This window comes from Stigmatopora argus, chromosome 18, assembly GCF_051989625.1.
Source record: "Stigmatopora argus isolate UIUO_Sarg chromosome 18, RoL_Sarg_1.0, whole genome shotgun sequence".
Taxonomy (NCBI): Eukaryota; Metazoa; Chordata; class Actinopteri; order Syngnathiformes; family Syngnathidae; genus Stigmatopora; species Stigmatopora argus.
This window is the reverse complement of record NC_135404.1, coordinates 14,149,492-14,174,798: the sequence shown is the minus strand read 5'-3', so window position 1 is coordinate 14,174,798 and position 25,307 is coordinate 14,149,492. Positions and strand designations below refer to the sequence as shown.

Sequence of the window (25,307 nt, the reverse complement as noted above, 5' to 3'; positions counted from 1 at the left end):
AGCATCCATTCATCCAACCAAATTGAACAACCAACCACTAATCTTTATGTATGTCATTCCCTATATTTGTAGAACCACCCATCCATACAACCAACCACTAATCTTTTTGTGTTATTCCATATATCTGTCTAACCATCCATCCATCCAACCAACGTCAACAACCAGACACTAAACTTTATCTATGATATTCCATATATTTGTAGAAGCATCCATTCATCCAACTAAATTGAACAACCAACCACTAATCTTTATGTATGTAATTCCCTATATTTGTAGAACCATCCCTCCATACAACCAACATCTCATCTTTTTGTATGTTATTCCATGTTTGTCCAACCATCCATCCAACCAACCAACGTCAACAACCAACCACTAACCTTTATCTATGATATTCCATATATTTGTAGAACCATCCATCCAACCAACTTGAACAACCACTAATCTTTGTATGTTATTCCATATTTTTGTAGAACCATCCACCCATTCATCCATCAAGCGTACCAACCAACCATCCATCCAAATCATCCAATCCAGCTAACCAACCATTCCCTCCATCCACCTCTCAGCAATAATGGTAAGTACAGCTTCATAGTATCTTATTCTAAAGCACGGTGTAAATTTCGACTTTAAACGCGTAATCCGACTTCACGTCCATTCAGTTTACGTTGCCACCGTAGGAAGGGTCCTCGGTCGTCACTCAACGACTCCCTGTATCAACAAACATTGACAAAACCGTTGGAATGCCAAGTTCAAATAAAACTCAACTCAGTCAGTGCTAATTGGAAGAAAATTGGCGGTAAATACCAACGGCCCTCCAACACGTCTTGGAATTAGCTGGCCCATGTCGGGATTAGGCTTGTTTGAATTGCGATCGGGCGGATAAGGCGCCGAGTTCGAGACCGAGCATTACTGGGGAGCGCCGTAGCCCGCCCGCTCTGACCTGGTGTAGACGCCATTCTTCCGGCAGAAGGAGTTTTTCACGGACAGCCGGCGGTTGTTGAGCTCCAGGGCCGGGAAACGGCCCTCGTCCAGGCTCACCATGTCGCCGTGCGTCAGCGCGTTGCAGTTGGCGTTGTTACCTGCGCACAGGTACAGCGACACTGTGTGACCACAGGCCCAGGTGGGACCACCTTGTTAGAATTGTCGTCTTTCTTGAAGAAATTGAATCAAGTGCAAATCTGAAGAAATACACTTATTAAAAAGCATCTCATTATATGCCATTACTAATGGGAATATTAGCCATAATGCATATTTTTTTTAATTTATCAATGTTATTTTGTGTTAACTAATTTACTGTTAGAGATTGTCTAGTTATTTCTTTTTTTAAAGATTGTAAAACTAACTTCAATTCTAAATGGATTTAGTCTTGTTTATAGTAATATTACAATGAGTGTAAATAACAATTTTCAAGGGACAATTTTGTATTGTCTTCTAAAATCCGTTTGTCCATTTTAAAAAACAAATTTAGCCCTCGAGACCAAGTTTAAACAACAGTTTGGGTGAGCAGGTCACGGGGTCGTGATTGCCCGCAGTGACTTAAGGTCAACTGGTGGTTATAGGCAAGTATGGGGGGGACCGTTGCCCCCATGAAAAACCCAAGTCTGACACAGAAGCATTTGTCACCAGTGAGAATGGGCGCCCTTGTTTTTTCACCGCCACTCAAACAGACGAGCAGCGAGTGACCGCAGCCTCTGGAAAAGTGCTGAGGCAGGCAACGCAAAACGCCATTGTCAATGTTCAAGTCCCGACCTTGCCCTTTTTCGCCAACATCTGTTTTGGAAAGCATTTGGCCAGGCGTTAACTGCTCGTTAAATGAAAACAACATGATTTACGAGGACACAAATATTGGATCCATCCCCCGGTGGACTAAGAAAGTAAAAAAAGAAGAAAAAGCAAATGATAAATGGAACGGGCAGCCACTCACCCGATTCCGACTTCTTCGCATACTTTTTGCTTTGTCCTCGGATGATGAGGATGAAGACCAGCAGGAGGATGAAGATGAGTCCCACCAGGGCCACGACTACCAGGAACCACCACTCCTCGTAGAATGGGGCCACTTTTTGGGCTGTGTATATATTAAATTAAAAGACAACAAATTGTATCAGAAGATGGAACTTTCAAACTCAGCATTCTACTTTGCGTACATTGAAAATATTCGTTTTTTATTCAAGTCTAGATGTCGAAATTGTGCTTGGAGAACTCCAGTGGAGAGCGGTAACTTGGTATTCATGTAATCACTACTTTTTTAAGGCTTAGGAAAATGAAATTGAGATTTTGACCTTCTGTAAAATCTGGGAATATTTCGATCTTGTTACCGATGCCGACTATTACCTGGAAAATGCCACTTTTTGGACAAATGACATCATGCATACGGGATATGGAAGACAGGAGTGTATATATTTATATATAGACGCTAACCAGATATGGAAGGAGTAGGCAGGCTTGGTGAGCCATAGCCGTAGTCGTTGACCCCGATGACCCTGAAGTCGTAGCTGACTCCTTGCTTGAGGATGTCCATGTTGAACGTGTGTGACGTCACCTCCTTGGGGATGTCCTTGATCAGAATGTCCCAAAGACCTTCATCTGGAAAAATCAGACAAATAATGTCTTTGTGTGAAGGATATTTATAACAGTGAATAAACAAGGTGGGTAAAAAAGTAGAAACTTTTCACTGTTTTCTTCATCTGTCATCTTTCAGGCAATTTTCTCTAGTTAATTTGTTATATTTGGGCTAACTTTTATGAACAGGACTGTTGTATTGGTCATAAATTAAGAACAATTGAGTTTACTGATGTTTGTCTGACGGCCCTCAAGTCAGTTTTAAAATTCGACAACCAGGTAATTGCAATATGGATGCATCATACCTGTCAACTTATATGTTTTTCTCATATTTTATGTTTTTTGATCATTTCCAATTGTATAACAACTTTTGTATGGGATTTTTTAAGGAGTTTTTTTGTAAAACCGATCTTGTTTTACCCATTCCGGCTCTAATCCGGATCGTCTCGGTCACTGCTATCAGACGAAAACGTCATCGTCGACTGCTAATGTTGTCATGCTAACAGCATGATATGCACATGCATACGTCCGCCTTTTCACTATATAAATATAGCGCGTCAGCAAGCAAGTACCCCTACCCACACAGTCAAGCTGTCAGCGTCATACAACGACATCCGCAGACTCTTGAATATTGAGTGCACCGACTAATTGGGAACCCCGTCCACTTTGGAGAAAATTGTACTTTTAAGTGCGCCCTATGTGAGTAAATATGTGCTTTGTTGCATTTTTTTTTAATCACTTCATAAGGGGAATTGCAATCATTAATGAGGGGCGCAATTGGCCAAGGTTGACAGGTATGATGTATGTACTACGTATTTATATATATGTACATTTTAATATCCACCAGCTTCTAAAAATAGGCCTGTGTGCTTCGCTTTTGTAGTTCTTCAAATCCTCAGGTGAAAACTCAGTATTTATTATGTACTGTAAATCAGAGCCAATGTTCAGTAAAAAAAATAGGCCGACGTGCCGACACATTTTAGGAAATAGGACGGTAACTAAAGATTTACTCCCTTGTTTAATTTCACACTTAATAGGTGGGCAGGGACTCCAAAGACCCAAGTGCTGTAATTGTATACAAACATTAAAAAGTCTGTTTTATATAATGCGCCCTATTTGAGCTCAACTGTGAGCAGTCTATCCATTTCACAGCTCCAGCGGGTATTAAAAAAAAAAAGAAGAAGAAAGGTACGTGCCCGTATTTCACCTTTGGAAGGGATGCCAAAAAGCATTAATTACACGCCTCTACTCCTGCTTGTAAACAACGCGCTTGTTCTTAATGGGCCACGTGCGCACTTGAAGGAAACACACTATAGCTCATTTTTAACAACGCAATAAACACTTGGTAACCCCGCCCCCCTCCAACGGCATAGAAAAAAAATGCAATATTTTATGCTGCGTTCAAATTGGGTGTCGTTTTGTTGCGCTAAACACGTTGACAAAAGTTTCGGCAAAAGTTGTTGTACGGCTACCCTGAACCATAACTGGTTAACGTAATGTAAAAAAATATATATATAATATAAGGACTTGAACCTAATTTGATGATTTTTCCTCCAAAAAGTAGCTAGCTTTATGTTGATGCGTCGCCAAAAGTCTCACCCCAAAAATCAAAAATAGGCAACAAAGTTATTTTAATCTGGAGAAATTACAACTTTAATCCAGCGGTATTACAATGTATGATTTAAGACTTAATAATCTGATTTAGATATCTTGATAATAGGATTTGTTTTTTCTCTTATAGGGATCGGAGCAACACCGCTGTTTGTGTCAGAAGGAAGCAAACATCTGGTTGTTGAGGATTTTTTGGAACCATGACGACATTGTGCTGTTTTGCCAATTGTGCTCAAGGTTAGTTTGGATCTGTAAAAAAAATATAGACTTGTGATCCTGATGAAGCTTTTAGTTTTTTTGGTATGACTACCATCTGCGCCAGTCCATTTAACTGGCTGCATTCCATTTATCTTTCTGCAAATTTCCCTCTCTTCCTCAACAATGTATCTTGTTCATCATAAAGCCAGAATCTGACGAATCCATTACGGCCCAAAACTATTGATGAGTCTCGCCTCGATCAATCCAGATATCAGATACCATCAAACCATTTGTCGCCCTGCCGCGCTCCATCAATCAAGCGCTGACGGCGATTGTCCGGACTGATCAATAACCTGTTAAAAGAGGCCCCGGCTGGCTGGCGAGTGGGCGCCAGATGGCGCCCATTAAATACCGAGCCCCCCGTCCAAAGCACTCCACTAAAATCTGTCCCCACTCACCGGCAGGCCTGGCTTCGATGACGTAGCGCGTAATGGGAGCGCGTCCCGGGTCGCCGCTGGTCCAGTGGATGGTCAGAGCCGAGCCGTAGCGAGTGATGAAGGGGTCTCCCGGGGGTCCCGGGGCTCCTGGGAAGCCACGGCATCGAGCATTTGAAGCGGCCGCTATCAAACACAACCGAATCCACGGCGTACGCTACCTTCCCCAGGGCCGGTGGTGATGTTAGCCTCCACCTCGGGCCCGTACGCGAAGGTCCTGGCGCGGATGCGGAAGTTGTACGTGACGCCGTCGGCCAGGTCTTTCAGCTTTAACCAGAGGGGGCCGCCTCCCTTCACGTCCACCGCCACGGTCCGACTGACCCCTGGGGGGGACGAAGGGGAGTGGAGACAGTCGGCACAGGCCGCGGAAGACTCTGCACAAACATCCACAAGCTTATCTTACACACGGCGATCAGGTTAGTGAGTCAAGACCGGACCAGAATGCTTTGCGGGGGATGACCAACCACGTGCTTGAGTTAGGAGGACAGGGATTTACCGTCGACAGATGTGCTGGGTTCGTAGACCAGACGGTAGCCCTCGATGATGCCGTTGGGGAGGGTTGGCTCGCCCCACGAGACGTTGACGGAGGAGGTGGTGAGCTCGCTGAAGTGGATGAAGCTAGGAGCGCTGGGAGCTAAAACACAAAGAAGACACTCATATTGATTTGAATTTTCATGTTAGCTTCTGCTACGCGACTCGTTAGCATTTATTTTTCTCCATTTAGTATTTGCATGGCCTGAAATCGGAGAACCCGTTCTTGGTTTAGACCAGGGGTAGGGAACCTATGGCTCGAGAGCCATATGTGGCTCTTTCCATGGCTCTCCACTAAGCTGTGAGGTAAAATATGGAAATCACTGGTGAGAAGAGCTGAGTCCCAAACGAACTAATAGGAGCGTCACTGTGACGTTGACCTAACCCTACCTCTACCTCTACCACCACTTTAATCATAATTTTGTTTTTTATTACTCTTCTGCATGAATGACATCATTGATACTGATTTATTAGCAACAGCATAACAATGTTGTCAAAGGAATTCAGAGACTTATCGTACTTTAAAAGTGGTGAAATGACAAAAAAAATCTGACTTTCATGTATTTTTACTTTTCAATTCTGAGAATGGCTCTCAAAAAATAACATTATAAAATATGAATTGTTTATGGCTCTCGCTGTCAAAAAGGTTCCCGACCCCTGGTTTAGACAAAGAGTCGCCAACTTTTCAGTTCTTGCCAGCAACTAAGGACGTATTGATTATCTTTATCAAAAACAACAGGTTTTGGAGTCCTTGTGCCTTCTTGTTTTGACGGTAGGGATGAGATTGGGGAAGTGTTTTGTCAACTCTGACGTCCCCAACTCGTTTGCTATCGCTGGGAAAAATTTAATAGTGAGACAGAAATAAGCGTTTCTGCACTTATTTGAGCTGCCTGAACTTTAAGTCGGAAAAAGTCTAGCATTCATAATTTTGGAAGAAGCTGGAGTAACTGGATTCCTGGTGCCATCCTTCCCAGTTCCAGACCCCCAACCGTTTGGATCTCGTACCTGCTTGCTGAGTCCGCCCCCGGATGGCGGGGCTACGCGGTCCATCGCCAGCGGCGTTGAAGGGGGCCACGCTGATCATGTAGCCGGTGTAGCCGGTAAGGTTCTTCAGTTTAACGCCTCCCTCGGGCATGAAGAGGGTCCGCAGACGCTCCGTTTCGTTCTTGCGTTGGGATTCCCAAAAGTAGACCTTGATGGAAATATTTAGATGAAGATATGAGGTCTTTTTCTTGTAGTTTTTTTTATTCTTTACCTTCATTTTTTTGAATGAATGACTAACCTTGTAGCCTTGGATGTCGCCATTTTGAGCGCTGATCGGCGGCGGGTCCCACGTGATGTCCAGCTGGGTGGCAGTGGACGACTGGACCACCACGTTCTGGGGGGGCGCTGTGGGAACTGAATGGCGTAATATCCCGTTATTATGACAAGGACGGCTACTGTATATCAAACATAAGCGCTCCATTTGTCAGTAAACAAAGTTGACCCAGTCCCTGATTGGATGGTATGCAAACACGCACCTGCTTCTCCGACAAAGACCTCGTGGGGTGGGCTGGTGGGACCCTCGCCCACGGCGTTGAACACGCTCATGCGAATCTCGTAGCGCTTGTGCTTGCTCAGCTCTGTGGCAGAAAGGGCAGATTTCATGGTCAAATTCCACTTTATGGAAAACATTTTTTGGGAGATGCATATTTTGCTTGAAACTTACTGTCAAGCTCGTATTGCGTAAGAGTGGTGTCGCTCAGATTGCGCACGCTGTACGGGGCTGGAAAAAGGAGAAAAGTATTGGTAATAATACAAACGAATTCAGTAATTGCTCATTTCTTATGAGAGCAACAATGCAATCATTATAATACAAACGACATCAAATTTTAACGCTGCATGTAAGTAAGTATACAATATGTATTATTTAACATAAAAATATGATATTTTATACATATCATATATAGTATACAAATTAATTTATATATTTGAGGTTTAGAATCACTGTATCTAATGCTAAAAGGAAAAAACTAAATATATATATATATACATATATACATACATATATACATACATAAATATATACATATACATATATATATACATATACATACATATATACATATACACACATATATACATACATATATATACACATAAATATACATATACATACATATATATACATATATATACACACATATATATACATATATATACATATATATACACACATATATACATACAAACATACATATATATATATACATATATATATATATATATATATATATATATATATATACACATATATGTATATATATGTATAGATATATCGATAGATATCTCTATCTCTCTATCTATCTATCTATATCTATATCTATATCTATATATATACACACACATACATATATACACACATATCCACACACACATTATTTGTGCACTCCGTGATGAAAGCTTGAAATGTTCTTATACTTGTATTATGACAATAAAAGCATTCCATTCAATTTAATTCAAGATTTGAATGGTTAACGGGATACAACTAGTAGTAGTAGACTTATGTTGTGGCAAAAATATTTTTGAAATTGTAAAAAAAACAAAAAACAAATGCAAACCCTGTGCCCTCTAGAGGCTGCAGTTAAAAAGCACAGGCATTCATCATGCTGATTATGATCTCACCAGTGAGGTCGGCCCACGCCGACATGCTGTTGACCCCACCCCGGAGACGGTCGTACAGCAACTCCCGGTAGTGGATGCGGAAGCCCAGCAGGATGCCGTTGATCTGCTCCTCGACGGGAGGCTGCCACGGGAAAAAAAGCCAAAGCGGAATGGATGATGATGATGATGATGATGATCCCGTGACACGGGTGACGAGGTATGGAAAAAGCACATCACATTCAACAACAGCCATTTGCTACTAAAAAAAAAAAACAAGAAAAAGGCAATCAGTTTCTCAATAAAATAGTCCGTAAATGATTAAAACAACTTGCTAAATCATTAAATCCCGTTTCTTTTCATATTTTTCCCAACTCCATGTATTGGAGTAAGAATACAAATAAAATAGTAATAATTTAGATCACAAAAAAATTCATACCAGATTTAATAGTTGTCCAAAAACCAAAGAAACGACTCACCGAACAAATGTAATGATGATACTACCAATTTTCTGTGCACACAAACAACTGCTATGATAAATACTGCATATCCTTTCATTTTCCGTATGCGGGGGTGCTGGAGCCTATCCCAGCTAACAGAGGACACGCCTTCAATTGGGCACAGTGATACAGACCTATTCATAACATCATTTAAGCCCTAAAAAAATCAAGGTAGGTCAGGTGCTTGCTTACCTTCCAGCGAATCAGCACTGACGTGGTGGTGTGGGGCGTGACCGAGAAGATAACAGGTGCTTCGTCTGGCGCTGATATGTTAAAAAAATAAAATAAAATAGCGAGGATTAGAAAAGATGGAGTCGCATTTGTCTCACATGGTCGCATTTGGCGAAGGAGCTACCATCTTGCAGAGTGGTGATAGCATCGCTCTCTTCGCTGTACTCGCTGTCTCCGATGTCATTGGTTGCTTTTACCCGGAACTGATAAGACGTGAACGGCTTCAGCCTTGGATAAAAAAAAAAAAGATATTAATTTTTATTCTTAATCACACAGTGAGTGAAATCTACGAATGAGGATTACACGGATTAAAATTTTCGGTCGCCACAGGAGGCGGTAGTGGTTACCTTTAATTACCCTCCAGTGTATTTTATTTTTTTGTGCTTTGTTTTACAGTAATCCCTCGAATATCGCGGCTTCACGACATCGCATTTTTTTTCTGGGGGAATTTTTTTGGGGTTAATTAAAATATATGTATGTATATATATATATATATATATATATATATATATATATATATATATATTTTTTTTTTTTTTTTAAATAGGTGTGACCCTACTTTGCGGTTTTTCGTTTATCACGGCCATGTTTGGTCTACATTAACCGCGATAATCGAGGGATTACTGTAAAGCTCTTTTGCAATTGGTTACTGCGTACGTTGTTGTATTGTATTGTTATTCTTAAATACATTTTAAATTGATATTATATACAGTAATACCTTGACATACGAGTGCCCCAACATACGAGGAATTTGAGATACTACTACTACTACTCTCTCTCGTCCGAACCGTCTGTCTGTACTGAGTCATGTCACATTTTAGTATTAAAGATCATAACTACTAGATAGGTACTATATGTAAATATGGATATAGATATACATATATACTACTTTGTGAGTAGGTAGTGAATTAGAACTAACAAAATGTTATCCAGTTTTTTGGTGTTTTTTCAAAGGGTGGGAATGAATTAATTTGTATTTAGTTCATTTCTATAGAAAAAGTTGATTTGAGATCCGAGTAAATTGATATACGAGCTCGGTCCCGAAACACATTAAGCTCGTATTTCAAGGTATTACTGTATGTCCATTCAATAAAAACAGGTGGATTGAAAAATCTGGATTTAGAATCTGACTGCACAGATTTCTGATTTTATTTACAGAATTCTGGCATCTGTGAATGGCTTTACCTTTGTTTTTTGTTTTTTTAAGTCACTTATTTTTCCTCCTTTCAACCCCAAGAGACGTTTGTTTTGTAAGCATTTACCGTGACACGACGTAAGAGGTGGCGTCGTGGTTGACGGAGGCCGAGTGCACGGTCCAGTTGTTGTCAGGGAGCTGGCGCAGCTGAACCGTGTAGTAGCGCACGGGCGACAGACCGTCGCTGCCGGGCTCCCACGACAGGACCACCCGTCGGGCGCGCACGTCTTTCTGAGGCACGCCGGGCCGGCTGGTGGGCTGCGGGCGAGCTGGGGGTAAAAAAAGGGAGGGACCCCGAGTCAACGACTGTCAATGGAGGCAGGACCCAATGCCGTTCCTATGCTGGTGATTTAACAAATTAAATAAAAGTGGGAAGGAAGCATTGGGGTTTTAATTTTTAAGGTTTATTTGCTACCTAAAGCATGGCTACTTATTTATCTATTACTATTTATAGATTATTTATTTATCATTAGTATATATTGATTTCTATGTTTGTTTGTTGTTGTATCCATAGACTAAACAACTTGGCGTTGAACGTCTCCAAAATCATGGAACTCATCCTGGACTTCAGACGGACTACTTATGTATTTATTGATTATTTATTTGTCGTTTTGTTGTTGTTATTGGTGCACTTTGTGGTGAAAGCTTTAAATCGCATTATAGTTGACAATAATGACAATAAAAGCATTCAATTCAATGCAACCCAAACATTGACATTGATTTTCAAAAGCTACAAAGATAGATAAAGTCAAAATAAAATAGAGTTCCTATGCAATTAGTATTTCTTTTACAATTCCAATGATTTTCGCAAACGGATGACGGTTACCTCGTTTTTCGGTGGTGACCACCAGAGCCTCGGCGGCGCGGCCCCAGCCCTTGCGCGTCTGCGCCGTGATGCGGAATACGTAGACGCACTCGGGTTTGAGCCCGCTGACGGGGTACTGTCGGACGCTGGGATTGAGAACGTCAACCGTGGCGCTGTTACCGTTGGAGGAGTTCAGGTGGTACGTGATCTGGTACGCTTGATGAGGGAAGACAAAAAGTTGAGAAATTTAAAAAATATGCCCCAAAATATAACTCAAGTGGGCTTGAATATGTTTGCTTACCAAGTATGATTCCATTGGGCTGGGACGGTGACTGCCAAATAAGACGCACTTTAGTCGTGCGCACCTCGGGGAATAGGATGCCCATCGGCGGTCCTGGAACTGGGGGGGGTGTAGTTGTTGTTAGGGGGCCGCTTGGAAATGTATCATGGTGAATATACAGCTGTTTAATAGTACTCATCATAGTACTTTTCCGCCTTTTAAATTCTTCAAGAGGCCGTTTTTGGACACTTGCTAATTAACTACGATTTGTTGCCTGAATTTTTTCTCAAAAAAGCCCTTTTCTATAAAAGTGGCGATTTTGCGGGATTTATATTTTTTTTTTTAGCAATGATTCATTAAAAAAAAAACTCAAAGTGATTGCATTTCTTATGTGAATTTCGGAATAAATGAATACAATTAAAATGGTTATGAACAGAAATAAAAACTGATTACAGCCCCAAGTAATAGTTTTTTTTAAATAGTATTTTAGTATTTAACTTAATGCGTTTATTAGGCCCTCCTGGTCAAAAATTGATTGGACCTTTCGCGACATTAATTAATTAAATCATGCCCCGAGTCTGTATCACAAACCAATCAAAAAAGCCTACCGTCATCCAGGGTCCTCTCGAAGATTGCCGGGGTACTGGGTCGCCCGTCTCCTACGCGGGTGAATGCCAGCACCTGGATCTCGTACAAAACGTATTTTCCCAGGCCCGTCAACTGGACGCTGTGGGTGGCGTTTCCCTCCACGGTCCAAAATCGGGTGCTGCCGTCGGAGTCTTTCTCTTTGTACGCCACCTGAAATAGGCAAAGATGGTCATTAGGGAAGCAAAACAATTGTTGTCACCGTGATAAACGACATTCAGTTGTTGTCCATTCACGAAACAGCCAGGAAAACTGATGAGCCAGGTGCCCCAAAAAAATAAATTACGACAAAGCCAACCTTGTAACCCAAAATGAGTCCGTTCCGATCCGGCTCGGGTACTTCGGACCAGCGCACCAAGATGCTGCTGGAGGTGGTGGCGAAAGCGGAGACGTTGATTGGCCCGCAAGATGGCACTTTGAGAAAAAAAAAAATATAAAACATTTACAAAAATGATCACTAGAAGACGAGTTTGGTAAGTTAGCATTTTGAGACCCATTTGCTTTAGCCACTTTAGTAGAGTGGCCACTTAGCATTCGTCAACAGACTGTCTTAACATTTTGCTGTAAGCATTTTATTAGGAAATATTCTACACGCAAATATTACATTTAAGCATTTGGCTGAAAATCTTTTAAAAGTTCAGGGGCAAGAATTAAGCATTTTACTGGAATGCAGGCCTTTTTAGGAGATGATTTTGCCTTAACCTCCATTATTGTAGCCTTTACAAGCTGTAAGTCTATCAGTTCGTATCTCTTCAGCAGTTATCGCTTTTCAAATGTTCCTCTCAAACTTAAAAAAGTGCTTTAGAATTTCACCGTAAGCCCATTGGACACTCATTTGATGGATCTTTTGGCCTTTATCAGCCGTGAGCTGTTTCGCTCCAAGCCTTCATCGGTCAACATCGGTCAATAGTCTTAAAGACCAACCTACTATTCCATTTAAAAAGCCAGAAAACAAATGAAAAGCATCGGAAATCAACACGTCGCTGTTGGCCTACATTGACGCCCACACAAATGTCGAAATGCAACACGGCCTCACCTGATTCCCGGGTTCGGCCCCTGATGGGCTGGCTCCAAGGGCCCAGCCCGATGCCGTTGAGGGCTTGCACCCTCACCTCGTACTCGGTCCACTCCTCCAGGTCCTCGATGGTGAACTCTCGCTCCAGGCGGTCGGGTATGGCTTGGATGAGTGGACGACCCGAGGAACCCGCCTTGGAGTACTGCACCCTATAGCCCACCTGTTCCGCGTTCCCGTTATACTCCCACTCGGGCAGAGGCTGGAAAGAAGGCCACCGTAAGATTGAGGTCACTACTTTGTATGCCAATCGATATTGAACAAGGGCTGGCTCTAGAAGTGAATGTGTAGTTCCAACACAAAGCTCCTCCTCCGCTGCAAGATTCTCTACCCAAAAATGCCAACACATCAACAATGGCTGGCTCTAGAAGTGAATGTGTAGTTCCCTTCAAAAAGAGTGCTAAATTAGCTAAAGCACCCTCTCTCTTCATACCTGGAACTCAATACCAATTAACATCCCGTCTCTGAACCTGTTGGCCAATCATCTTAAAGCCTGGCTGTTAGACCAGTCCCCTATTAAATAAATAAAACTCAAACTAGGGAGTTATATATCGCTTAGTAAAAGAACGAATATGGTGTCTATGTGTAGTACTGTCACTCTCTATACCTTGAGCTCATGAGATCGAGGGCGTATTCACACCTGTACTGTTCGGTTCGGAAAAGTTGGTGAGGAGGTCTGAGATCTCGCCGGACCTTTCAGTTCGCGTCCAAGTGGACTTTGGTACGGTTTGCTATATGTGGAGAAATTGACCGCACCGTGGTTTGAATCAGTTTGGAACTTGCACAGATTTTTTTCATGTAGCAGGACGGGAAAGGCTATTTTCTTAGCATCGCAGTTAGCGGTTAGCAGTGCGACGAGTACAATGTCTCCTTGATATTTGGGCAGATGGATATAAAAAAAATATGCCGATATTTTTTATCTTTTTAAACTGGATAAAACAAAAAAGATGCATTGCATCTTGGTCCGGACCGAAGAAAGCAAACTGTGGACTTCCCTGGTGTGAATACGCCCCAAAACTGATCATTTTGCGAGTAGAATTTCCAAAAATATACCATCCATCTCAACCAAAGGCTCGTCTCGCTAGCGGTCCGCAGCGTGACGTTGGCGGGTGCCATGTCCGGAGAGGCGGGGAGTGTTTGTATTTTCCTGGAGGGCTGGCTGGGTGGGCTGCTCCCCACGATGTTCACCTGACGCATACGGAACCTGCACGTTGAATTGAAATGGACAAGCTCCATTTAAAACCCTGCTCTCGTCTTTTCATTGGGTTTAATGTTGTGTTTCATCGACCGTCCTCACCTGTAGTAGGTGAAGGGATTGAGTCCTGGAATCTCAAGGGAACGAGCATCGGGTAAATTGGACACCTGGTGGACCATCAGCCAATCCTCGTGGTCTCCCACAGCGCCCACCTGAGGCCACCGAAGGGCGATCAGTACGGACATCATATCTCCGAGAAGAGGAGGAGCGATCGGGTAACCGGAGCTCACCTGGGCCTCCACATGCCAGCGGGAGATGGAGGTCTTGCCATCGTAACCCGGCTTGAAAAGCAGGGTGACGGAGCGCGGACCGATGTTGGAGATGGCGATGTTGGTGGGTGGGCCTGGGAGCTCTAAAAGCAAGCAGAAAGACAAATAAACACTTGTCTTAACACAATTTTTCAAAACGGTAATATATTTCATCTGTTACAGTATGTAGCATTATTTTTTTTACTTTTCAAATAACATTTTTTCAAATCAAAATCCATCAAACTACCGCTTTTTCAATCATTATTGTCATTGTGGCGAAACAATAACATGGAAAAGGGAAGTGAGGCAAGCATTTGTCGTGTTTTCTCTCATCAACCTTGAACATTGAATATCTTAAATACAATCGCCAACCAGAACAAAAGTATTTTATTTTGAAATACGACTTAGCCGCTTTTATTATCGATGCATTTTCCTCAAACTTGGTAGACCGGTGATATTGATTCGTCGACTCGAGTTGGCTACTCCAGCAAAAGTTAAAAACGAAACAAACAAAAATCTGGGACTAACCTGGCGGGACGCCTGAGGAAATGGTGGAGGAGGACAGCAGGCCTTGTCCTTTGGACGTCATGGCGGCCACCTCGATGGTGTAGGTAGTGAGCGCGGTCAGTCCGGTGACGCGGTATTCAAGGGTTAGGCTGGGCAGGTAGTGGGTGACACGCGTGTTGGTGCGGTTGAATTCCTCCCACGAGATGCGGTAGCCTGTGGACAACAACGCACGTACACGTTCAGTAAGGTAAAACGTAAATAGGTTTGGCATTAAAAAATGGATGGGGATAACAGTTGGGATGTTCCGAAGCTGATTTTATTTTACACATCTGATACGATTTGTTTCAAGATATGTTTTGCCGATACCAACCAATCTGATATCCGACTTTTTAGGCCACCAAAAATAATGTAACCATTCAATAAAAAACTATATATATTTTTGTACTTTAGTGTTTCTAGTAATACATCAAAAATTGTGTTTACAAATATTACATGACACTCTGTTATTATCAAAATGGAAAAGCGCAATTTTACTGAAAATATGCGATCTTGTCAAGCAAATACGATGTTGAAAGAGTCGTATTTAATATCTGATATTGATATTGACCTCACTAATCCACAAAAAAATTCATTCAAAAAACTAAGTCTTAAATATCCTAAAGTACTTAAGTAATTAACAATAAAATGTTTATAGTCTTAATATAACATGCTGAAAACATTTGTGCTTCCGTGAGTGTGCGCTAACATACCTGTGAGAATACCATTCTTCTCATTCGGTTCACTCCAGCTGACTTTGAGGGACGTGTCAAGAATTTCAGTGAAGCTCAAGTGGCCAACGGCGCCCGGCGCTAAACGTGGAAAAGATAAGCTCAGTCGTGCCGTAGTAAAAAAAAAGAAAAGAAAATGAAGGCCACCATGTGTGCTTACTGCTCTCGTGCGTCCTCAGGAGCTTGGGGGGGCTACGGGGACCGTCGCCTGGCGTGGTGAAGCACAGCGCCGAGGTGAAGTAGTCGCTGAACTTCTTTAGTCCCGTCACAAAGCCCACGTGAACGCCGTCCTGGAAGCTGGGGCGCGCCGTCACCATCGTGGCTTCGCGCTCTTTGCCTGGCTCCCACGCAAGCAACTAGAGGCAAGAATCACGTAACAATATTGTAACAAGCGTTAGAAAACTTAAGATATGTCTTTATTGATCCCATGGGGGGAAAATCAGGAGCCAAAGCATATACCGTGTTTTTGGACTATAAGTCGCACCTGAGTATAAGTCGCAGTAGCCAAAAAAAGCAAAATGAAAGGGATATATATATATATATATATATATATATATATATATATATATATATATATATATATATATATATATATATATATATATATATATATATATATATGTATATATGTATATATGTATATATATATATGTGTATATTTATGTGTATATATATATGTGTATATATATATGTGTATATATGTATATATGTGTATATATATACATATATATACATATATACATATGTACATATGTACACATATATATATATATATATATATATATATATATATATATATATATATATATTTATGTGTATATATATATGTGTATATATGTATATATGTGTATATATATACATATATATACATATATACATATGTACATATGTACACATATATATATATATATATATATATATATATATATATATATATATATATATATATATATATATATATATATATATATATATAAACTAGATAAGTGGTAAGGGAGTATAAGTTGCATTTTGCAAAGACAAAATAGGCAGATGTTGTAACCTAGAACCGTTTTTTGGGATAACCATAGCCAGAAAACACAACAAAAGCTGTTGGGGGTCAGAGTGAAAAAAAGACAAAAGACATATACTAGTCGCAACTAAGTATAAAAAAGTGTGACTTGAAAAAAATACAGTAGTCAGAAGAAGAGAAAAATTGTAGCAACGCTATATGAATATGTATCATGCAAAGGACGACTAATATGAGTGCAAGATAACAAATCGTACCGTAACAAGATAGGAATGTCATCTGAGCTGTTTAATCTGATATATTATGGCATTTAGGTTAGGTTAGAACTTTTAAAGTTTCCCAAATACGGGATGAAATAAAGTTTATTTCATCCCCTATTTGGGGAATTTCTTGGTTGCAGTAGCAAGACGGACATAAGACACACAAGACATTGTAGACCTAGTTCAAAAAACTGGAGCCACATACAGGAAGATTTAGATAAATTAAGAGCATGAATGTGTTTTTAGTTATCAATGCTTCATCAGGAATCATCAAGACAAAAAAATATTGCCATTTATGGACAATATATTGGATATTTTATATATTGGGATATATTGATATGGTTAGAATGTTTGGCCAATCCTATTTTAAGGCCTGTTCATCGGCATTCCCGGCACACGCGATTGACGACCTGAGGCGATTTAAAGGGCGCGTCAGCCAACCTTGTAGCCTTGGTTGATGCCGTTGATGAACTGCGGGTTGGGCGCGGTCCAAGTAAAGCGGATGGCCGTGGAGTTGACGGCCTCGGCTTGCACGTTGCCCGGGGCGATGGTCGGCACTGGTGACACGGGATGGCGAAAACATTGATCAAATGAGATAGAGCAGGAGAGAGAACGATGGACGAGCGAGCCTAGCGTTTACCTCCCTGTAGGGTCCACTCGGTGACCTTGCGGCTGAAGGCTCCCAGGCCCGCCCCGTTGAAGGCGGCCACTTCGATCTCGTAGTTGGTCCAAATGATGAGCTCCTCCAGGAGCAGCGTGGTCACATCCGGGCTGGAGATGTTCTTGATTTGGTAGTCCACCGGCAGGCCCGTCAGACGGTACCTGACGAAAATACGAATACAAGCCTGTTATTTCTGTGTAAAATGAGATTGTTTTTTCATTTTTGTAGTAGTAGTATTTAAAGACTACAGGCAGATGGTTTGTTTTTAAAGTAGTGACTGACGCAAATACAAATACAATGTAAAATGAGATTTTTCTTTTTTGTAGTAGTAGTATTAAAAGACTACCGGCAGATGGTTTGTTTTCAAAGTAGTGATTGACGCAAATACGAATACAAGCGCACTGTTGGCTGTTATTTTTGAGTAAAATCAGTTTTTTTTTCTTTTTTGTAGTAGTAGTATTAAAAGACTGCAGTCAGAGGGTTTGTTTTTAAAGCAGTGATTGACGCAAATACCGTTGGCTGTTATTTCTGTGTAAAATGAGATTTTTTTTCTTTTTTGTAGTAATATTTAAAAATTACAGGCAGATGGTTTGTTTTTAAAGTAGTGATTGATGCAAATACGAATACAAGTGCAGCGTTGGATGTTATTTCTGTGTGAAATGAGATTTTTTCTTTTCTTTAGTAGTAGTAGTATAAAAAGACTGCAGTCAGATGGTTTGTTTTTAAAGTAGTGATACCTTAGAGAGATAAATTTGTATTTTTCGGACTATAACGTCGTACCAGCCAAAGAATACACGATGAAGAGGTTGAAAATATATGGAGTATAAGTCGCATTTTTAGGATTTTAGAATGTTTAAGAATTTTTGGATGCCATCAGAAACCAAAAACAAACATATGTTAAAGTAACAACAGTGAAATGAAGACTAAAAAGCTAAGTAGGCGTCTGTTGATGGTTTTTCAAGATAGCTATAGCCTTGACAAAAAACAACGTAAAAGGCTGTCGGTGGGCACAGAGAGAAAAAACAAAGTATATAAGTCGGATTCGGGAAAATAAAAGTGCAACATGAATGAAAGTTTGCGATGAATAAACCTCTTACCGGACTGTGTAGCCCCGCAGGATGCCGTTCTGGTGGCTTTCGGGTGGAGGCTGCCATTGGATCATAATGGACTGGTTGGTGCGGCCGCTAGCAATGACGTTCTGGGGAGGGGCGCTGGGGGGCTCCTCTGGCAGTGACACACTACACACACAAAAACAAAACATTTTCAATAAGTTGATCAAAAGTAACGACATTCCAAATCGGAACAGTTGTAGTTTACGTTCTAAAATCTGGCGCTTGCTCTTTTCATTGACGATTTTCAAATAAATAGTCAAACGTTGCCAAGTCAACATTTGCAGTGAATCTGACGATTATTATTATTATTTTTTTTTATAGACGACACGTGCCACGCAGAAGGCTCCGAACGCCACACTTGCGAGCGACAACATGTTTTCTTCACGCGTGTGAGATGGCAAAGCATCGTCCCTCCTTGACTGAAAGGATGTGTCAAAATGGTCGCCGTGGAAACAGGCTGGACCATTTCTTTTTCGGCCCAAAGGCCGTCTTCCGTTTGTTGACTTCTCCGGATGCGGACTCACCGCTCCGTCTCCTTGCTGAACTGGCCTTTGCCCACGTCGTTGACGGCGCACAAGCGGAATTGGTAGGAGCGCGCCGGGATGAGGCCGCTGACAGTCACCGCTGACGACTCGGGCTCGATGCTGGCTAGCAAGGTGGCCCAGGGAGCGTCTGCAAAATACCAAAACATGTTGCTGGAGAAATAAAGTCATCGTTTAATTAAAAAAAAAAAGACTAAAAATTTCATTCACTTTTTGTACCTACTTATGTGACCACATATTATTTTTTTTCTTTAGATTATAACTTTATTTCATCCCGTATTCTTTGGTTGCAGTAGCAAGCACAGACACAGAAGACATTGTAGACCTAGTTAAAAAACTGGAGCCACACACAAAAAGTCCATAACTAGTTATCTATGTTGACTACTTATGTTCCTGACTACTTATGTTATTCATCTTTTATTTGTGCACTTCAGGGTGAATCTTTAAATGTCATTATACTTGTATAATAAAAATAAAAACATTCAATTCAATTATACATTTTTCTGAAAAATGAAATATTCGGAAGTATGTTTTTTCTTTAAAAGTAACAAGTAGTTAACAAAGTAGTCATAATATAACTTCTTATATCCTGTAGTAAATATATTGTTGAAATAATCATTTTGGTGAGCAACTTTTGAAAAAAATGTGTGGTCTAAAAAAATATATACAATTTAAAAGTGATACTTTTGAATGAATATCATATTTGAACTACAATGTTGATTACCGTAGTAGAAATATGAATAACGTTTAGACTAGCCTAATTCAGTGAGTGCATAATCTGAAATATATATACCATTTTTCAAAATTGATACTTTTTACCCCCAAAAAACGTACTTTATACACCCAGCCCACACACATACACATAAATCTAAATATTAAAAAAATCCCCACTCCAGCCTGAAGAATAAAATAATGTTTCTGACGAAATGCCCGATCCGCTGCGTGAACATCAGCGAGAATATTCAACATCTCTCACGCAACCACTTTTTTTTTTGCTTTTGTATCGAGACACTTTGTTCCCCCACCGAATCTGAGAAGTGATGGACGGACGCCCTTAACGACTGCCACTGATCTTAAATTCTTTTTTAAACTTCCCGCCCAAGTACACGGCTGACGACACGGGATCGGCGCGTCTTGAAATCACAAAAAGAGAAGGCAGACTTGGTCTCGGCGACTTCACAATAATCATTTCTGGACTACCCACTGGCAAATGTACCTTCCCGTTCCCGATTTAAATCGCAGGCCGGCGCACAATATGATGACCTACTGTTCTCGGACACCTCCAGGACGTAGCGAAGTAGCGGACTGTTGCCGTCAAAAGCCTTGGCCCAGGTCAGCTGGATGGCCCGCCTCTCGGTGGCGCTCAGCACCGCCGCGGGGTTCTCAGGCGCGTGGGGCAGCTGCCTACGAGCAACCGAGTCCACGAACGTTAATGGCCGCCGAGAGCAAAAATTCATCCCAAAAAAGGGCAACTTTGTCGCATAACATTGAGAAAGTGCTGAAAATGATGAAAAATGACATTCTGTGGCAATTCTATATGTTCAAATCAATCCAGGAAAGTCAAGAATTTCAGGATCTCATTGTACAAATAGATATGATTTTCTTCATGTTATTATGAAGGACCATAGTGAATGAAAAAATGATTTAATATCATGGAGGATGTCCCTAATTGGAAATATTCATTTTCCGAGGATCTGATTTGTAAATGGATGTACTTGTATAATGACAATAAAAGCATTCAATTCAATAATCTAAATGTAAATAAACTTTTTTGTGTTGTGTTAAATATGCAGATGCCACCTTAGTTTACAAAAATGTTCCAAAACAAAGCTCCTCCTCCACAGCAAGATTTTGTACCAAAAAATTCCAATACATCAACAAGGGCTGGCTCTAGAGGTGACTGTGTAGTTCCCTTCAAAAAGAGTGCTAAATTAGCCAAAGCATCTTCATACTTGGAACTCATTATCAATTAGCATCCGTCAACTACAGTTTCTGAACCTCTTGGCCAATCATCTTAAAGCCTGGCTGTTAGACCATCAAAATTTCCATCACAACGTTGTCTAAAACTGTGCTACGTGTGTGTATCATCGTTTATTTTCGTCCTACACAAGGGACTAAAGATGGAAATTAGCCCTTGGCTACAATCTGAAATATGTTCATATACCGTATTTACTCGCATATAAGCCGCACCCTGAAAGTCGCCTTGAAATCCACGCAACTGCGCCATTTTGTCGTGACGTCATAGTGGCACGGCGTCGTCAATTTGCAGTTGTTGTTTTTTTTACACGTGTTTTTATGCGCTATATAAGCCGCACCCTTGATTGGCCCGACAAAAGCGGCTTATATGCAAGTAAATCCGGTATATCTTCATTAACATGACTATAGATATGTTCATTAATACTGTGCTGTCCCTTATTAAATAAATCAAACAAATTCAAACTTGAATCGGAATCATTGCCCTAAAAGTCTAATTGGATTGGACAAAAAAAAGACAATTTTGGCCCCTTTTTTTGTAGTATTTGTAGCCCAAATTGGCCCCTATTGTGAATATTAAATACATTTAACACGCTTCATTTTTTTCTTCTTTTTTTTCTTACAATATAGATCAGGGGTCGGGAACCTTTTTGACAAAGAGAGCCATAAACAATTCCTATTTTCAAATTGTATTTCTTTGAGAGCCATACTCAGAATTTTAGTGTAAAAATGTGAAAATGAGATGTGACATTTTTGGGGTCATTTTACCACTTTTAAAGTACTAAATGAATTATTTTGATAGCACTGTTGTTGTATGAAAATATGCATGCAGAAAAGTCTAATAAAAATATAATATATCCTCCGAAAATGAATATTTCCAACCCCAGGACATCCCTGACAAAAACATGAATAAAATTCTCAGGCAGCGTGTGATCGACGCCAACTGTTCCTCGCTTCGGCGAGTGTGATGTGACACTGTGATTGGACGCCAAAGATGACAAAGTGGAAATGAGACAGCCTGTACGTGTGAGCAAGACTTTCACGTCTTTGTTTACCTGACGCGGAGGTAAGCGGCGCGGGAATCGTTGCCGCCCACCGAGGTGACGCGGCAGGTGTACGTGCCGATGTCGCCCGACCACGTCTGCGAGATGTGCAGGGCGCCGTCGGCGTCTTGTTGCACGCGTGGGATGGACTGCACGTTGATGGCCACGCCATCTTTTTCCCAAACGTGCCTGCAAAATGAAAAAAAAAAAATGAACACGGTTGATTTGGAGTGACTGTTGGAAAAAAATATATGCCTGCGTGCTAGCGGGGTCAGGGAGGTCAAGCGTAGCGTCAAAACATCCTCGGAATGATAATTAGTCGGCATATACTGCATTGCAAACAAGTTGCGGCGAGGATATTTTCTTAAGTTGGACGATTTTTTTATTCAGCGCCGGCTGGAAGGGCTTTGTGTGGACTGGACCGGAAGGTCGCCCGCTGAATAAAAGCCCTTTCAATGCGTCCGCTTACCTGACATTCACGCTGGGATCGTGCGTGACGCCACAGGTCAGCGCGGCCTTGGTGCCTTTGATTATACTCTGGTCCTGCGGGGGCGCCGTTATCCGGGTGCGAGCTGAGGAGGCGGCGGCGGCGGCGGAGGAGGAGGAGACGTGACGGAATGTCGCTGACGGGATGTTGCGGGAGAGACAGATTTTTTTTTTTGTATTTACCCCAGACCACCAGGTCGGCCGAGGCCTCGTCGATGCCGCGGGAATTGCTGGCCATGCACGTGTAGGTGCCGGCGTCGGAAATGTGCGAGGGCGAGATGAGAAGGCTGCCGGACTCCAGCAGGGTGAAGCGGGGTAGTTGCACCGAACCGCTCGCCAGGACGCGTTCGCCTAGAAGGCGGGGCAAACATTGTGGTTAAGTGAAATATGTAAATACGTAAGGGAGTGGTTAAGAATTTTGCGTGATGTTGCAAATGGATGTCCGATGTTTTTGTCCGTAATTGTTTTTGTTTTTGTAATTTAAGGTGATCCGGACTTGGCTACTATTCGTTGAATCCTGAGCCAACAAATTCAAGGTAAAGTTTGGTCTTCCTAAGCTCTAAGAAGAACACAACTAATTATCTTTTGGCGCAGGCGGCAGGCTCGTGCCCGAAGACGCGGCAGTAGTTCACCGCAAAAAGCAGCGAGAAGTGGATCACCCCAAGAAAGCGGGACAATGTTTTTCTCATTGTGATGCAAAACAAGAAAAGCCCGCCGCGGGATAAACCTGGGGATCCGAGCCGGCTTTAGCCGCTAAGCCGCCGCAAACTATCCTCCCGTTTGTAATAGATAAGGTACGTTCTAATCCCGAGGTGTGCGTGTGTACGAGTCCGACCTTTCTGCCAGGTGATGGCTGGCCTGGGGGCGCCGGACGTCTCGCAGTGGAGGATGACGGACATCCCGTCGATCACGGTGCTGTCCGACGGGCCGGCGGTGATGTTGGGAGCGATACCTGTGGGCAGGTGCGAAAAAAACAAGGTGCGAAAAAGCGTCAATGATGGAACGATGGGAAGGTAAACAAGTAGCGTGGAATTACAGTAATCTCTCGATTACCGCGGTTCATGTAGACCAGACATGGCCGCAATAGACAAAAAAAAACGTAAAGTAGGATCACCCCTATTTTTTTTTTACTTCAGTGCTGAGTTCTAGTAGCAAGCAGAGGAAAGAGGAGTGGCTTCTGCTTGCAAGTTTTAGCGTAGATTTTCACATTATCAATTTAAATTTTAAAAAAATACCCGGAAAAAAATATGTGAAGCCGCGATATTCGAGGGATTACTGACTGAATATAAGACGATGGTTTTTTGCGTTGAAATAAGACTGTAAATGTGTCGGTTGTCTTAAAAATCGGGGTCTGGATGTTGTACCTGTTTGCAACACTAGTGGGCGCCAGTGAGCTTTAAAATGAATGCTGAAAAGCTGCAGAACTCGAGTTGATTACATTATTGCAATTTTGTGGTTTTATCAAAGTGAATTGGTAAATTTGCATTTAGAAATGGGATTGCACTTTTAGTTTACATATTTAAATGTTCACATATTAAGACGTGATGATTTTTGCATGATTTGATTGAGGCAAAATAGCATATTTTCGCGCGAATATATTTTTAGAATTATTTGTTTCAGATGTGCTGTCATTATTTTGTGTATGAAAATTGAATTTGCTGTCAAAAAGTCTTTTTTCAAACTTGAGTCTTGAAAAAGAGAGGGTTGTCTTATATTCGGGTCAATACGGTAATTCCACTGTGGCTACAGTAAGTGAACGCTTTTTGAATTCTACTCTTGTTTTGAGTGTCTTAGTTTTTGCCCTTCGCTTTAATGCCAAAACAAACAAAGTCTGACTATTTGAATTGAGAAATCTCAAGGTGAATAAATCAGAGGAGAGAAATGGAAAATGATCAAACGCTAGTGACAGATGCAAGTTTTGCCATTGTTTTGTTTGTGTTTGTGTGGTAAGAGTTGGAGGAGAGGAAGACGTATTCAGTTTTTTGGAGAACTCACTGGTGACGGCGAGGTACGTGTTGGTCTGGACCTCGCCGGCCGCGTTCCGGGCGAAGCACTGGAACATGCCGGTGTCGTCGGGCAGGAGGCCGTTGACCTGCAGGCTGCCGCCCGCCAGAACGCGATAGCGGGGCGTTTTGGTTGGGTCGATGGGCGTGGCGTCCTTGTACCACACGATGTCCGGTTGGGGTACACCTGAATGAGTTAGTCGCAAAATTAAGAGGCGTGGAAGAGTAAATATCTAAGTTCGTTTCTGCAATTTTGGTGCTGGATCATACACAAGCATTAATAAATCATTTTATTGACTTGCAGGTTTTTCTTGGGTTCTTTGGAGTCTTTTTTGGTAGTAATTCAATTGTTGTTGTTTTTAATTCAATCGGAGCCCCAACCCGCCGTAAAATCGACCACACAGCATTGATTTTTTTTAAAACAGGTTTAGATTAAAATTAAAAAGATTGTTTGTTTACTTTAGGGCTGAATGATGTTTCAGAAATAAATGGATATAAAAGTACTTTTATGTCCATTTTGTTTAGTTTTTTTCCTCCCAAAATTATATTGAAAAGATCATCTTAAATTAATGATCAAAACGTGACCTACGAATTGTGATATGAATCATAAAAGTACATTTATGTCCATTTTATTTTGTTTTTTTAATCCCAAAATGATTTTGCAAAGATCGTCTTAATG

At 41.4% G+C, this 25,307-nt stretch overlaps 1 protein-coding gene and 1 long non-coding RNA gene across 5 annotated transcripts in view; one reads left to right on the top strand and one right to left on the bottom strand.

Moving 5' to 3' along the window:
* Nucleotides 1–25,307, bottom strand: part of sdk2b (sidekick cell adhesion molecule 2b) — a 54,261-nt gene that overhangs the window by 6,086 nt on the left and 22,868 nt on the right. For 2 of the 4 annotated variants that reach the window (XM_077625923.1, XM_077625921.1), the window contains exons 8-42: nucleotides 24,621–24,815; nucleotides 23,461–23,577; nucleotides 22,809–22,976; nucleotides 22,609–22,711; nucleotides 22,152–22,328; nucleotides 20,390–20,526; nucleotides 19,105–19,252; nucleotides 18,566–18,706; nucleotides 17,448–17,629; nucleotides 17,249–17,364; nucleotides 15,699–15,894; nucleotides 15,521–15,619; nucleotides 14,793–14,984; nucleotides 14,247–14,368; nucleotides 14,059–14,168; nucleotides 13,815–13,965; nucleotides 12,726–12,963; nucleotides 11,988–12,103; nucleotides 11,653–11,842; nucleotides 11,066–11,164; nucleotides 10,786–10,980; nucleotides 10,027–10,228; nucleotides 8,889–8,992; nucleotides 8,726–8,796; nucleotides 8,058–8,178; nucleotides 7,102–7,158; nucleotides 6,914–7,015; nucleotides 6,676–6,791; nucleotides 6,399–6,585; nucleotides 5,359–5,496; nucleotides 5,024–5,236; nucleotides 4,827–4,952; nucleotides 2,419–2,583; nucleotides 1,925–2,065; nucleotides 941–1,100 (exon numbers count right to left, since the gene is read on the bottom strand). In XM_077625923.1, coding sequence (XP_077482049.1) covers nucleotides 941–1,100; nucleotides 1,925–2,065; nucleotides 2,419–2,583; nucleotides 4,827–4,952; nucleotides 5,024–5,236; nucleotides 5,359–5,496; nucleotides 6,399–6,585; nucleotides 6,676–6,791; nucleotides 6,914–7,015; nucleotides 7,102–7,158; nucleotides 8,058–8,178; nucleotides 8,726–8,796; nucleotides 8,889–8,992; nucleotides 10,027–10,228; nucleotides 10,786–10,980; nucleotides 11,066–11,164; nucleotides 11,653–11,842; nucleotides 11,988–12,103; nucleotides 12,726–12,963; nucleotides 13,815–13,965; nucleotides 14,059–14,168; nucleotides 14,247–14,368; nucleotides 14,793–14,984; nucleotides 15,521–15,619; nucleotides 15,699–15,894; nucleotides 17,249–17,364; nucleotides 17,448–17,629; nucleotides 18,566–18,706; nucleotides 19,105–19,252; nucleotides 20,390–20,526; nucleotides 22,152–22,328; nucleotides 22,609–22,711; nucleotides 22,809–22,976; nucleotides 23,461–23,577; nucleotides 24,621–24,815 — 5,095 coding nt within the window. The remainder of the gene's footprint in view (nucleotides 1–940; nucleotides 1,101–1,924; nucleotides 2,066–2,418; nucleotides 2,584–4,826; nucleotides 4,953–5,023; nucleotides 5,237–5,358; nucleotides 5,497–6,398; nucleotides 6,586–6,675; nucleotides 6,792–6,913; nucleotides 7,016–7,101; nucleotides 7,159–8,057; nucleotides 8,179–8,725; nucleotides 8,797–8,888; nucleotides 8,993–10,026; nucleotides 10,229–10,785; nucleotides 10,981–11,065; nucleotides 11,165–11,652; nucleotides 11,843–11,987; nucleotides 12,104–12,725; nucleotides 12,964–13,814; nucleotides 13,966–14,058; nucleotides 14,169–14,246; nucleotides 14,369–14,792; nucleotides 14,985–15,520; nucleotides 15,620–15,698; nucleotides 15,895–17,248; nucleotides 17,365–17,447; nucleotides 17,630–18,565; nucleotides 18,707–19,104; nucleotides 19,253–20,389; nucleotides 20,527–22,151; nucleotides 22,329–22,608; nucleotides 22,712–22,808; nucleotides 22,977–23,460; nucleotides 23,578–24,620; nucleotides 24,816–25,307) is intronic. The other 2 variants (XM_077625924.1, XM_077625922.1) reach the window with 1 other exon arrangement.
* On the top strand, nucleotides 6,352–10,530 carry LOC144092816 (uncharacterized). Its single transcript, XR_013306149.1, has 3 exons — nucleotides 6,352–6,493; nucleotides 8,061–8,253; nucleotides 10,474–10,530. It is a non-coding gene; the product is annotated as an uncharacterized LOC144092816 (long non-coding RNA).